Here is a 14178-nt window from a genome sequence, read left to right as displayed (position 1 = left end):
TCGTCCCCTGAGGTGAAGAGTGTGCTGGCTGTCAGCTCACAAGATCCTGATCGGACAGAGGAAATGGAACAGCTGTGTGAGATGGGGAGTGTTCCTGAGAAGCCCTGTGAAGTGATGCCCGCGGAGCTCGGCACACATGACGAAGAATCCGACCCGCATCATTTTATTTCATCTGATTCTAGTTTTGACAGGAATGCTCCTGTCAAAGAGAGGGGGAGCTATAGAGAAGAATTACTTGTACTAAGCCCCCAGACTGAGTAACCCGAGCAAGAAGCCCCTATGCAAACATCTGCTACCGGCAAGGCTAAGAAGAAGAAGAAAAAGAAGAAGAGGACAGCAGTTGTTGACGAAGCAGAGAAAGCATATCTCAACCTGACTGATGAACAGGTCCTAGACTGTTTAGTTTGGGAGTATGTGCAAGAAGAAAGGCAGAAGGAGATGCGAGGATTGCAGGTATCTGACTCCCCTTAAAAGAACAAAGAGAAGCACAAAGAGTACTCGCCCGTGGAATGGCGAGCTTTAAGAGAGGGGGAATGTAAGGAGGTTGCTTTCTCTGCTCCTTGTTTGGAACCACTTGGTCAGACAGCTGGATTGTTGGGGGGAAGACTTTCTGCCCTGGACAGAGGAGACCAAGTGACTGCTGGGAGGAGAGAGGAAGAGAGAGGGGTGTGGTCAGAAAAGATCGGGAGAGCAGAGAGAGGGCAGCGCGCCAAAGAGAGGGCAGGCTGCAGCGCCGTGCTCCCCTAAAGGTAGTGCTCCCCGTGAGGGCACTGAGGCTGAGATACCCACCATAGTGAAGGCTGGATGTGAGAGTATGGACTTGGCAGGCTCCGTAATCCGAAAAGACGCATATCCTGACAGTGACCTGAGCACGCAGCCCCGGTGACCGCAGTGACAAGCCAGGACCCCTGAGTGTGACAAGTAAACTGCTCCGTGTGTGTGCAGCATTGCTATTGCAGAAAGCCTGCCAGCCTGATATACAGAGACTCCCAGCAGAGTGGCTGAGTTAGGCTAGGGTCACATTGCGTTAGTGCAATCCGTTTAGCGCTAGCGGATATCTCCCCGATCGGTGAGAGCGGGGAACGGACCGCAGGCGCGCCTCGGACGCTGCAACCAGCGTCCGCGGCGTGCCAGGAAACACCGGCGCGTCGCTAGCGCGTGCTGAACATGGCACGCGCTAGTGCTGCGCGTTCCCATTGCCGTGAATGGGCGCGCTAACGGACGCGTTGCACGGCGTTAATTTCGCCGTGCAACGCTGTCCGTTAGCGCGTTCCCATTAACGCAATGGGAACCAAGCCTTACTTCCTGCTTTCAGCTTCACTGGAAGAAAAGACTTAACCCCGGAGTCTCCAGTTCCCAAGAGACAGAGGAGAGACTTCAGGATCTCAAGCGCTGCTGGTGACTGTACCCGCATTGGAAAAAGTACCCTCCAGTCAGGACCTCCCTGGACTGATAAGTTACAAGAACATTCGTTAACTGTTGCAATTCCACTTAACTGTTTACTGTTTGCTTTTTCTCTATTAACCCCCTGTTTACTCCCTGCAAGGAGAATATTACTCCTGTTAATAAATTCCCCCCAATAGTTGGTCTGTCTATTCTGTGGTGACATACTCAACCCTGCACTCTGTTACACTGGCTCAGAAACCGGCGAATCCCTGCATTGCACAGTGCATGTGTTGGGGGGATTCATGAGTCTGCAGTCACACAGAGGGTCTGCAGATTTATCAGTCTGGACCAGACAGCCCCTTTAATGATTGTCACAAACCCCCATATTAATGACTGCCCAGATGCCTCAAATAAATTTGAAAGTCACAGGCGTTCCATTACCAGGAAGAGACACAGGACCCCAATAACTGCCTGTGATGGAACCACAATAACCAGGAAGAGACACAGGACCCCAATAACTGCCTGTACTGGAACCACAATAACCAGGAGAGCCACAGGACCCCCATAACTGCCTGTACTGGAACCACAATAACCAGGAGAGCCACAGGACCCCCATAACTGCCTATACTGGAACCACAATAACCAGGAGAGCCACAGGACCCCAATAACTGCCTGTACTGGAACTACAATAACCAGGAGAGCCACAGGACCCCCATAACTGCCTGTACTGGAACTACAATAACCAGGAGAGCGACAGGACCCCAATAACTGCCTATACTGGAACTACAATAACCAGGAGAGCCACAGGACCCCCAAATACTAAGCCTCCATTTCAGTAAATGCTACAGGAACCCCAACAACAGTAACAACCAAATTACCCCCATAACCATAAGCGCCACAGGACCCCAATAACAGTGCGCCCCTCGCTCACCTTCAGCTTCTCCTTTGTGAAGCTGATGCACATGGTGTAGTTGGACCAGGTCCTGTTACTTTCCGGATGTTGGAACCAGTTTCCTTTCTCGTCACAATATTTCGAAGCCTTTTCTGTAAATGAGAAAATGACTTGAGTTAGTGACTGAACTATGACGTGAAGACCCCAGTATAAGACCTGAGCCCCCCAACCATCACGCTTAAAGGATATTGACACTATGAGGGCTTGATTTTCCCTTAAATGAATGTATTTTGGGCTAAACATATTCTTCTGCAATTCGGTTTTATTAAAAATATTGCACCTTCTATAGACTGTGCTGTAATGTCTGTCACTAGCTGCAGAGGGAGTTATCTGAGAATCTGTCAGCGAGCTCATTCTGATGGGAGATTTTATCTGTCTCTCACTGAGCTGATATATGACCACATGAAAGTTCAGTTCTCCTTTGATGAGGTCTGTGGTCATAAATCAGCTGATAGGAGCTCAATTAAAACACAAAAGAGTTACAAACTCACTGACAGATTCTAAGAGAACTCATTCTGCAACCAGAAATGTGCCGGAAAACCATCAACTTTAAAAAGCTAAAAATTGCAGATTTGTTTTAATGAAACCCAATGGCAAAAAATTATATTTAGCCCAAAGTACATGCATTCATGTTAAATAAAGGTGTTCGTATCCTTTAATTTACAGAACGGAGATTTTAGAGAATATAATGGAAGTGATCATCATAACATTACCTTTTTGTGTTTAATTTTCTTTTTAAATGATTTTTTTTTCATATTAAAATCTTTATTAGAAAAAAAAATCCTGCAATTTTTTACTTTGGCCTCTGGGACTTTTTTTTTTTGTCTCTCAGGAGGAGTTTTGCAATTTTTCACTTTGGCCTCTAGGACGATTTTTTTGTCTTTCAGGAGGAGTTTTCAGCAGGCTCACTACCCTCAGAGGCAGGATTATAATGACAGGTAACACCTCTATACACAGCGGATCCCCACAATAGGCGATATCATTGCTGTTCCTGCTCCTCCTCCCTTCACTGTGATCTTTACACATGCTCATTAGATGCTTCAATGCAAAATATAGGGTCTGTTATGATTAGGTGGCCTTGGAGCAGCATGAAAACCTTCACTGGAGTAGGTGGTAACTATACTGACCGCAAACCCTGATCTATCATCGCAACTAGAAGTAGCCGTGGGGTGTGCCTAACAAAAACCTAGACACCTCGACACAGCCGGAGAACTAAATACCCCTAAAGATGGAAATAGGAAAACTATCTTGCCTCAGAGCAGACCCCCAAAGGATAGGCAGCCCCCCACAAATAATGACTGTGAGTTGGAGAGGAAAAGACACACGCAGGCAGAAAACAGGTTTAGCAAAGGAGGCCACTACTAGCTAAATAGAAAAGGACAGGACAGGATACTAAGCGGTCAGCATAAAATACTACAAAAATATCCACAGCAGAAAATACAAAACTCCACCATCTAACTAAAGATGTGGAGAGTATATCTGCAACTCCAGAGAATCCAACCAGACTGAGAAAAACAACTGACACAGTCTAAGCTGGAGAAATAGAAACAAAAGATCAGCACTGAAAAATAAGCACACTGCATGTGTGCTTCAGAAAAAGAAACAGACACTTATCTTTGCTGAACTGGCAGATAAGCAGGAGAGGCCAGGCAGAGATCCAATACTTCCAAAGAAACATTGACAACTGGCCAGGACTAAAGAGTCCTGCAAAGCTAAATAGCCCAGTCAGAATTTCAATTAGCGGATACACCTGTCCAAGACTGCGGCCCAGAGAACACTGCATTACCATCTACAACCACCGGAGGGAGTCCAAAAGCAGAATTCACAACAAGGGTCTTGATCAGACCATTGTGGCTAATGTGCATGTGCTTTGTAAAACGATAGGTCCATGTGGCCGGTGGGAAAATTACAAGATTTCTATTTTTATATTTTCAATATACATTGTTATAGGTTAGAAGAAAAAAATGGCAAAAAATGAAATAAACCCCAATTTAAATAATAGCTTCCTTTTAAAAAAACAAGCGCGCTTTCTAGCAAAAACAGCGCCACCCCTGTTAACAGGTTTCGTGTGGTATTGCAGCTCCTCCCAATTCACTTTAATGGAAGCGAGCTGCAATATCAGGCACGACCCATGGACAGCCGTGTTTTTCTAATGTTGTACAGTCCATTGAACAGAGACGTTTTTGCTAATAATATCAGTACTGCCGTCACGTTATTAATAAAGAGCAATAAATCATTGTAGTTTGTTAAAAGTCATAAAATTCCTATTTACGACAAATGCGGATGTAATAGCCGGTGGGTCTTTTCAATCCATGACTAATTGCACTGTGAACGGCCGCTATTACTGCAGATGAAGCAAAGTCGCCGCGCTGTCACATACTCAGAAAAGACACAATATCATTAGTTGTTTTTAAACATAGCAATAATCGAGCTCCTCAATATTTCACCTCTAAAACTGTGAGTCCATTCCATAAAAAGCTTCAAAAATTCAAAAATAAAGCAACTTTGTAAACAGTTTAAATTTAAAATGTGTTACCACGGTAACAGACTACAACCACGTGTAGTCGGATCCACAAGTCACACTGCATTTTTTTCTATCCCCTATGACGTCTGTGTTAACAAAAAAAAAGGGACAGATAGAAAGGGCTAATATTGCAGGATCAGACTACGCAGGGTTTGTTTGTAGTCTGTCACTATGGAAATGCATAAATCAGCATGGAAGCTGCAGACACAAAACGACTATCTGAAAAGTTGCATTGTTTTTTTTTTTTTTTATTTAGATGCTGTTAATAAATTTTAAAAAATATGGTTTGAGAAGACGAAAATTAAAGGCAATGTCCATCTTCAGATATTCTAAGTCATAATATGTTTCGTAGAAGACCGTATTTTAGTCAGGAGAGAGTTAGGATCCAAACTAAATGGTAGACCAAAGAGGCAGACTTTAAACCCCTCATCATTATTTCCATTTGACTGAGCCAGTCATGTAGTATGGATAGCCTCCACCTAGGTAAGTCAAGCATTGTATTTGAGCCTCCCTCACTCTGTCGACTGTTCGACCCCTTTCAGTCTTTTCCGCCAGCCCATTGTTGATTCTCTTCTTGCCCAAGCACATGTATTCTACTATGAGGAAAGTTTATACGGAATTTGCACTTTGACTCTCTATTTTATTTTTTCCTGCTTTTTACTAAAATCTGACACTGGATTTAAAAAAAAAAAAAAAAAGTTGTATATTTGTAACACCCCAGGGTCCAGGTTGTTACAGTGGCATTGCTTTCCTCAAGGGGAGAGTGATGTCACGCTTGGAAGCGAGCGAAGATCTCTTCTATCAGGTAACACAAACATGCAACATGTTCACACTCCAGGCCAGAAGGGGGAGCTCTGGTCTGGAAGAAAAGACAGGTAGTGAGTGCCAGACAGCAGACTGGAGCAGTCTGAGGCAGAGAGACGTGTGAGGGGCCGTGCAGCCAGAGGTGCTGCAGCTCCAAGATTGAGAGAATACAGAAGGAAGAACAGCGCGTAGTGAGCATGCAAGAGAGCGAATCACAGGGGAGTGACAAATGGGGAGAATAGCTGCGACTGGGCTACCTCCCTGGCAGAGCGCAGACACCGGTAGCCGGAAGACCGAGGTTGTGAGGGACTCCACGGCTCACAGCAGAAACCGTCAGGACAGCTGGACTACACGTCACCTGTCCGCCCTAATACACAGGAGACACAGTGGCGCATAGAGCGCGAGTCGTGATAGAGACCCTGTCAAAAGGCTTGAGCCACCTGTAATACGGGTTTGCGTCCCACCTTTATGGAGGACAGAGAGAATTGTGAGGACCTTGATAGAAGCCACAGGCAGCAAGGGACTACACCAAAGCGCTGGTAGAAAGGCTTTCAGCTCCACCTGGTAAAGTGGACTCTGAACTTGCTTCCAAGCCGGCCGGACCCTGCCTGTACCTGTGATCTGGTGCCCTGGACTGTGGATACCAGAAGTCTCCAGTAAACCAGGTAAAGAGACTGCAGCCCTGTGTCCTCCGTTCTGTACTGCAACACTCACCATCCTCACATAATGGGAGCCCTGGGGACCTACTTCTCCTGTGGGAAGTTATACCATCTCAGCTGCCTTAACATCACCCCAGTGGACCCCTTTAAGCAGCGTTGGTCCCCACTGACCGAATACCACAGGTGGCGTCACGAACACAAACTTTATTCAAAACCCCTTAAAGGACATTCCCTTTAACATGGGCGCCCAGGGCCACGGACCGGGTCGCCGGTACCGAGTACCCCACGGCCCTGGTGGGCGGTTCATATTTTTCACTTATTTTGTAAAACACTTTTTAATGTACCATAACTATGTCATTACCCTAGCCCTATCCCAAACCTGGAGGCTTCCCATACATTAAAGTCAGCTGCACCTTTATCAGTCTCCTGACTCTCCTCTAGCGGATAGTGTCGGTGGAGAACAATCGGTTGGGTGGTATTTCCAATAGCCAATCACTTTGTTTCTTTGGGAGATAAGCAGAACAGTCTGGCAGTGGTTTTCTCACAGAGAACCCAGAAGCTAAGTAAAGCGCCACAGTGTTTGGGCGACTCGGGAGAACTATCTTTTGGCTGACAACTATCTTATGTGTAAGGGGGCTTAATCCTAGTCCTACTATTATCTCTAACCCAAAGTCTAGCCCTAACCCTACCTCTTTCTTTATCATCTCTGTTTCCATACCTAACCCCATCTCTAACCCAAATTCTATTCTTAACCCAATTTCTATCTTTAAACGATGGAAAATTCTCGCCAGCACTGTGGAATCCATTAAATCATCCAAGAACAGCACTCATTTCCACAGAAAACAGTGGTGCTCAGCAGCAGTGCACGACCATCAATTTAACTATGAGGCAGTGCCATCTATCCTGTGTACCTGCAATCATCTGGAATAAAGCACATATAAATGGATGACTGCCACAATTTCTTTTCTTCAAAATTGAATCTCTCACTATCTCTATCCCTAACCTTATCACTATCATTATCTTTATCATCACTATCTCCATCCCTAACCCTCTCTATCTCTAACCCTTACTCCATCCCTAACCTTATCTTTATCCTTAAAGGGAATCTGTCACCCCCAAAATCGAAGGTGAGCTGTGGCCACAGGCATCAGGGGCTTATCTACAGCATTCTGTAATGCATTCTGTAATGCTGTAGATAAGCCCCCGATGTATCCTGAAAGATGAGAAATAAAGGTTAGATTATACTCACCCAGGGGCGGTCCGATCGCGGTCTGGTCCAGCGCCTCCCATCTTCTTACGATGACGTCCTCTTCTTGTCTTCATGCCGCGGCTCCGGCGCAGGCGTGCTTTGTCTGTCCTGTTGAGGGCAGAGCAAAGTACTGCAGTGCGCAGGCACCGGGAAAGGTCAGGGAGGCCCAGCGCCTGCGCACTACAGTACTTTGCTCTGCCCTCAACAGGACAGACAAAGTACGCCTGCGCCGGAGCCGCGGCGTGAAGACAAGAAGAGGACGTCATCGTAAGAAGATGGGAGGCGCCGACCGGACCGCGACGCCCATCGTACCGGGACCGCCCCTGGGTGAGTGTAATCTAACCTCTTTTTTCTCATCTTTCAGGATACATCGGGGGCTTATCTACAGCATTACAGAATGCATTACAGAATGCTGTAGATAAGCCCCTGATGCCGGTGGGCTTAGCTCACCTTCGATTTTGGGGGTGACAGGTTCCCTTTAACCCTCTCTATGTCTAACCCTTACTCCATCCCTAACTTTATCTTTATCCCTTACCCTTACTCCATCCCTAATCCTACATTTATCCCTAACCCTAACCAGAATGTAGCACCCCCCAAAGATTTTGGCTTTGGGGAAAACCATCTCTGTGCTTTCACCCTTTCTAGGCCTTTGGTCTGAGCTATGATTTTGGGCTTTTGACAAGAGCTGACTATTCAGAAGGACATCATTGGCTCCTTTGTTCTAAAGATTGGTGTGACTTCAATAGCTTTATTGGATAAGAAGTCACCCCATCCATCTGTCCAATCCATTTAATTGTTATGTACGATGTTGCAGACATTTGTTATAGAAAGTACACGTAAAGCTGCATTAGCCAATCACCAGCCAGTATCTGTGTATGTAAAGATACAGACCAATATTCGTCAAGATTTGCATGCTGGTGTTGATAAGAGAACATGCTGGAGGCTCCTTGCACTTTGCCACAATTCTTACTCCAGTTAGGGACTGTAGTAAAATTTGTGGCGTATGGTACGCTACAGCATGTCATGAATTAGATGAGCTGTGTTATCCCCATCCCTCCCTAGCTATACCAAGGTTTTTTTCAGAGCTGAGCAAAACTGGTGTGAAAATGCCAAAAGTCACAAAATTGTTGCGCAACTCCTCGTTGCCCAAAACTTTTGTGACCTTTCAAAGCAATTTAGGACAGAATCCTGGCACAATTCCTTTCGTGAATCGGGGCCATAAAGTACATCTGGTTGTAAGGAGAACGGCAGAGAATATTGAATGAAGGAATCACATATGATGTTGGAATAATGAAGAGGGAAGAAATGTCATGAACTGACTTTTTTGCAACAGAACCAGACTGGATTTCAGTGGGTTCTTTGGAATAAGTTTTGGTGAAGGCAGATAGCATGGTGAAGGTTTGGATTTTATACACCTGGGGCAATGGGACTAAATGAAAAACCCTAATTCAGTGATTAAGACGTGTGTTCCAACATCTTTGCCCATTGGTATTGTTGATGGGATGATCATCAAAAAATATGATTCTCATAAAACACACAACAGTAGCGTTCGAAAATCATCCGATGGTGACAAATATTATTCCCTAGGTTGCCCCAAATATATAGTTGCTGCCACATATTTCCTTAGGCTGGTTTCACACTTGCGTTTCAAAACGCATGCGTTTTAAAAAAAAAACGCATGGTGAAAAAACGCATGTAAACGCGTGCAAACGCTGCGTTTTTTTGACGCATGCGTTTTTGCATGTGGTGAAAAAAACGCAGCGTTTTGACGCGTTTACATGCGTTTTTTCATGCGTTTGTGTTTTTTAAACGCATGCTGAGAAATGTGTGACAGCTGCCAATCATCAAAATAAAGTAAAAAACCCACTATAAACAGAAATAGTTAGGGTTAGGGGTAGGGTTAGGGGTAGGGATCATAACCCTAACCCTAAAGGGATCCTAACCCTAACCCTAAAGGGATTAGGGGTATGGTTAGGGTTAGGATCCCTTTAGGGTTAGGGGTAGGGTTAGGATCCCTTTAGGGGTAGGGTTAGGGGTAGGGGTAGGGATAGGGTTAGGATCCCTTTAGGGTTAGGGTTAGGATCCCTTTAGGGTTAGGGTTAGGATCCCTTTAGGGTTAGGGTTAGAATCCCTTTAGGGTTAGGGTTAGGATCTCTTTATCACCTTTATGGTGGGGGGTGGCATATCAGTGTGTTTTCTGTTTTTTTTTAATAAAAACGCATGCGTTTTTAAAGCAAACAAACGCATGTGCTTAAAAACGCATGCGTTTCCATTGACTTTTTGTCAGAAAAACACCTCTCACAAATACTACAAGTTGCATTTCTGAAAAAGAACGCATGCAGCAAAAAACGCATGCGTTTCAAAACGCGACCAAACGCGTACAACAAAAAACGCATGCGTTTTCAATGTTAAATATAGGAAAAAAAACACATGCTTTTTTGTGTGCAAAAAACGCTGCAGACAAAAACGCAAGTGTGAAACCACCCTTAGAGAGTTACGTATAACCTGAGATACACAACGATATATGGTACAAAATAACAGAATCCTATAATGGATGGCCATGAGTGACGTTACCGTTCTCGCTCGTCTTCGGACCTACAAGGCTCCATCAAAGAAGCAAAAGAGTTCAGAAGTTTATTGCTGGGAAAGTCTCGTTTAATATCCGAGAAGGTTTTATTCTCGGCCTCATTTTTCGTAGAGATCATCCTCACAAATAACATTTCCCTTCACCCCTGGCTATAATTAAAATGTTGATAGGTTCCTCAGCTCCTTCACAAAGAGCATAGCCGGCTGGCGATGCGCGGGGAATATATTATAAGCGCGCTGATGGTATTTTACTGCGCGTGACTTCTAAGGAAGCTCAATCATGCAGAGTTTATACGTTCATTTGTTTTCTCCTCCAAATGGAAAAGGAGATCAAATTAGTAGGAAAGTCTTCGATGTAGTTTAGCTTGAGTAATAGGTCACAGTGGCGGTAACTGAGATAAACATTAACGCTTCTGTAGATATTTTGTCAGATTTTCTGAAAATAAGATAAAAGTCGCGAGGAGCGAGAGAATTCAGCAGTTTTAGTTGGAAACCAGATGTTGAAGTTATAGTAGAAGTGTCGGCTTTTCGTATCAATCGTAATCAATTATCACAGATCCGGATCATTTATGTTAAAATAAGATGTGTAGATGGGTCAGGTTGAAAGAGGGTCAGTGTGAACCCCCACGTCTGTGTGCCTTCTGGTGGATCCAGACTGTTCATACATTACATGGACTGCCCAGTGCTTGAAACGAGTATGGCTTCCACAACGATAAGACTTGGCCAACAGGGGATAAAATATAGACCCCCATCGGCTTAATTTCCAAACTCTGAACAGTAACACAGACTTCCGGTAGAAGTTTGTGTTCAGAGTTTAGCACTGGTTATGAACCCCAAACTTTACAGTTTGGGTTTGCTCATCCCTAGATCCCAAGTCTTCTGGACCTCTTACCTGTGTCCGCCTGCGTTTTTTCAGGACGACTTCCTGGCTGTGTGCGGCTTTCTTGGTTTCTGAATTTCCCAATACTCCTGAGTGTTATCTGCTACCTGCCTACAGTTTCCTGCTTTGCACCGGTTTTTCTGCGGTTTCCTGACATTCTCTGCTTGCCTGCGCGTTCCTGATCTCCTCCATCTGCCTGTAGTTTCCTGCACTTCACATGCTTGCTTGCGGTTTCCTCACATCCTTCGCCTGCCTACAGTTTCCTACACTTCACATGCTTGCCTGTGGTTTCCTCACATCCTCCGCCTGCCTGTAGTTTCCTGCACTTCACATGCTTGCCTAAAGTTTCCTGCACTCCACCTGCTGCCTATGGCTTTCCAGTCCCTCTACTCACCAACCTGCTGCACCAACGTCTGTGGCCCATGTAACCTGCACCTTGGGCTTAGAAGATCCAACTTACCCAGTGAGTCCCTTGAACATCTCGTAACAACAGCCTTGGGAAACACCTACAACACAAGGGGTGCTATAATGGGTGAAAAGGTCAGTAGTATGCTGGGCAAGTAGAGGACCAACTCTTAGTATCAAGGCATCGCATGTGGAATCTCATTAACACCCCTCTATGAATAAAGAAGGTAACACATGGTGCAAGAAATAGAATCTTCCTTCCAGTAATTGGTGGGAGACACATTTCTGTTAACTTTATCATAAACAATAGCATTAAAATAAAACATTCTTATCCAGCACAAAGTGCCAGATGTATTTTGCATCAAGGCATGGCTTTGAAAATCGCCCTCCATGGGACTGATTAAGTGGAGTGTTGATGATATTTTCAGCGGTTACTAATTACGCTGATATCAGATGTTTGCTTATAATCAATAGGGGATATTAACTTTTTTTTACATTAAATTGCCCTCACTTGTGATTGAAATAAACAGGCTTTTATTACTACTATACATGAGAATAACTCAATTCTTAGACTAAGGGAGAAGTATTAACTGGGGCAAGTATCTAAACCCCAATTATAGAGGATATGTTTAAAATATATGAAAAAAAAAGAAAAACACATAAAACAAATTATGAAAAAGGTCATCCTTAACCCGCAGCTTTTAGTCCCTCCCGAGAATCGAAAACTAATTATCAAACTATTTATCCCCCTATATAAAAACTGATCGTAATGGAATGGAAAGGAGAACACAATTTCAAAATGTGCTTTTTGGTGTAAAAATGTGAAAAACAGACACTTGCCTTTATATACGGTATCGTCTCCTGAAATCACCCCAAAAAATTAAAGGGAATCTATCAGCTCTCTTTTCTATTAAGATCATTTTTTTATATAAGGAATATATAGTTTTGGGTCTTCAGGGGTGGGGCTTGAAGCTGTCAGTTAAAAGTGACTTTTTTTTTAAATTAATTTTAAACATCTACAGTTAGGTCCATATATATTTGGACAGAGACAACATTTTTCTAATTTTGGTTATAGACATTACCACAATGAATTTCAAACAAAACAATTCAGATGCAGTTGAAGTTCAGACTTTCAGCTTTCATTTGAGGGTATCCACATTAAAATTGGATGAAGGGTTTAGAAGTTTCAGCTCCTTAACATGTGCCACCCTGTTTTTAAAAGGGACCAAAAGTAATTGGACAATTGACTCCAAGGCTATTTCATGGACAGGTGCGGGCAATCCCTTCGTTATGTCATTCTCAATTAAGCAGATAAAAGGCCTGGAGTTGTTTGGAGGTGCGGTGCTGCATTTGGAAGGTTTTGCTGTGAAGTAAACATGCGGTAAAGGAGCTCTCCATGCAGGTGAAACAAGCCATCCTTAGGCTGTGAAAACAGAAAAAACACATCCGAGAAATTGCTACAATATTAGGAGTGGCAAAATCTACAGTTTGGTACATCCTGAGAAAGAAAGAAAGCACTGGTGAACTCATCAATGCAAAAAGACCTGGGCGCCCATGGAAGACAACAGTGGTGGATGATCGCAGAATAATCTCCATGGTGAAGAGAAACCCCTTCACAACAGCCAACCAAGTGACCAACACTCTCCAGGAGGTCGGCGGATCAATATCCAAATCTACCATAAAGAGAAGACTGCATGAAAGTAACTACAGAGGGTTCACTGCACGGTGCAAGCCACTCATAAGCATCAAGAATAAAAAGGCTAAAAAACATCTAAAAAAGCCAGCACAGTTCTGGAAGAACATTCTATGGACAGAAGAAACCAAGATCAACCTCTACCAGAATGATGGAAAGAGAAAAGTATGGTGAAGGCGTGGTACAGCTCATGATCCAAAGCATACCGCATCATCTGTAAAACACGGCGGAGGCAGTGTGATGGCGCGGGCATGCATGGCTGCCAGTGGCACTGGTCACTAGTGTTTATTGATGATGTGACACAGAACAGAAGCAGCCGAATGAATTCTGAGGTCTTCAGAGCCGCCATACTGTGTGCTCAGATCCAGCCAAATGCAGCCAAACTGATTGGTCGTCGTTTCATACTACAGATGGACAATGACCTAAAACATAAAGCCAAAGCAACCCAGGAGTTTATTAAAGCAAAGAAGTGGAATATTCTTGAATGGCCAAGTCAGTCACCTGATCTCAACCCAATTGAGCAGCATTTCACTTGTTAAAGACTAAACTTCAGACAGAAAGGCCACAAACAAACAGCAACTGAAAACCACCGCAGTGAAGGCCTGGCAGAGCATCAAAATGGAGGAAACACAGCGTCTGGTGATGTCCATGAGTTCAAGACTTCAGGAAGTCATTGCCAACAAACGGTTTTCAAAGAAGTACTAAAAATGAACCTTTTATTTAAAATTATTTAATCTGTCCAATTACTTTTGGTCCCTTTAAAAACAGGGTGGCACATGTTAAGGAGCTGAAACTCCTAAACCCTTCATCCAATTTTAATGTGGATACCCTCAAATGAAAGCTGAAAGTCTGAACTTCAACTGCATCTAAATTGTTTTGTTTAAAATTCATTGTGGTCATGTCTATAACCAAAATTAGAAAAATTTTGTCTCTGTCCAAATATATATGGACCTAACTGTATATACATAATTGTCTAAGGGGTACTTCCGTCTGTCTGTCTGTCCCTCTGTCACGGATATTCATTGGTCGCGGCCTCTGTC

The 14178-nt window shown here is 44.0% G+C and overlaps 1 protein-coding gene across 1 annotated transcript in view; it reads right to left on the bottom strand.

Annotated features, from left to right (window-relative positions):
• The window catches only part of CALCR (calcitonin receptor), a 287546-nt gene that overhangs the window by 60625 nt on the left and 212743 nt on the right, over window positions 1–14178 (bottom strand). The window contains exon 5 of the mRNA XM_069729395.1: window positions 2318–2430. Coding sequence (XP_069585496.1) covers window positions 2318–2430 — 113 coding nt within the window. The remainder of the gene's footprint in view (window positions 1–2317; window positions 2431–14178) is intronic.

Source organism: Ranitomeya imitator, chromosome 6 (assembly GCF_032444005.1).
Source record: "Ranitomeya imitator isolate aRanImi1 chromosome 6, aRanImi1.pri, whole genome shotgun sequence".
Taxonomy (NCBI): Eukaryota; Metazoa; Chordata; class Amphibia; order Anura; family Dendrobatidae; genus Ranitomeya; species Ranitomeya imitator.
Note: the sequence above shows the minus strand (reverse complement) of the source record. Positions and strands in the feature narration are given on the sequence as shown.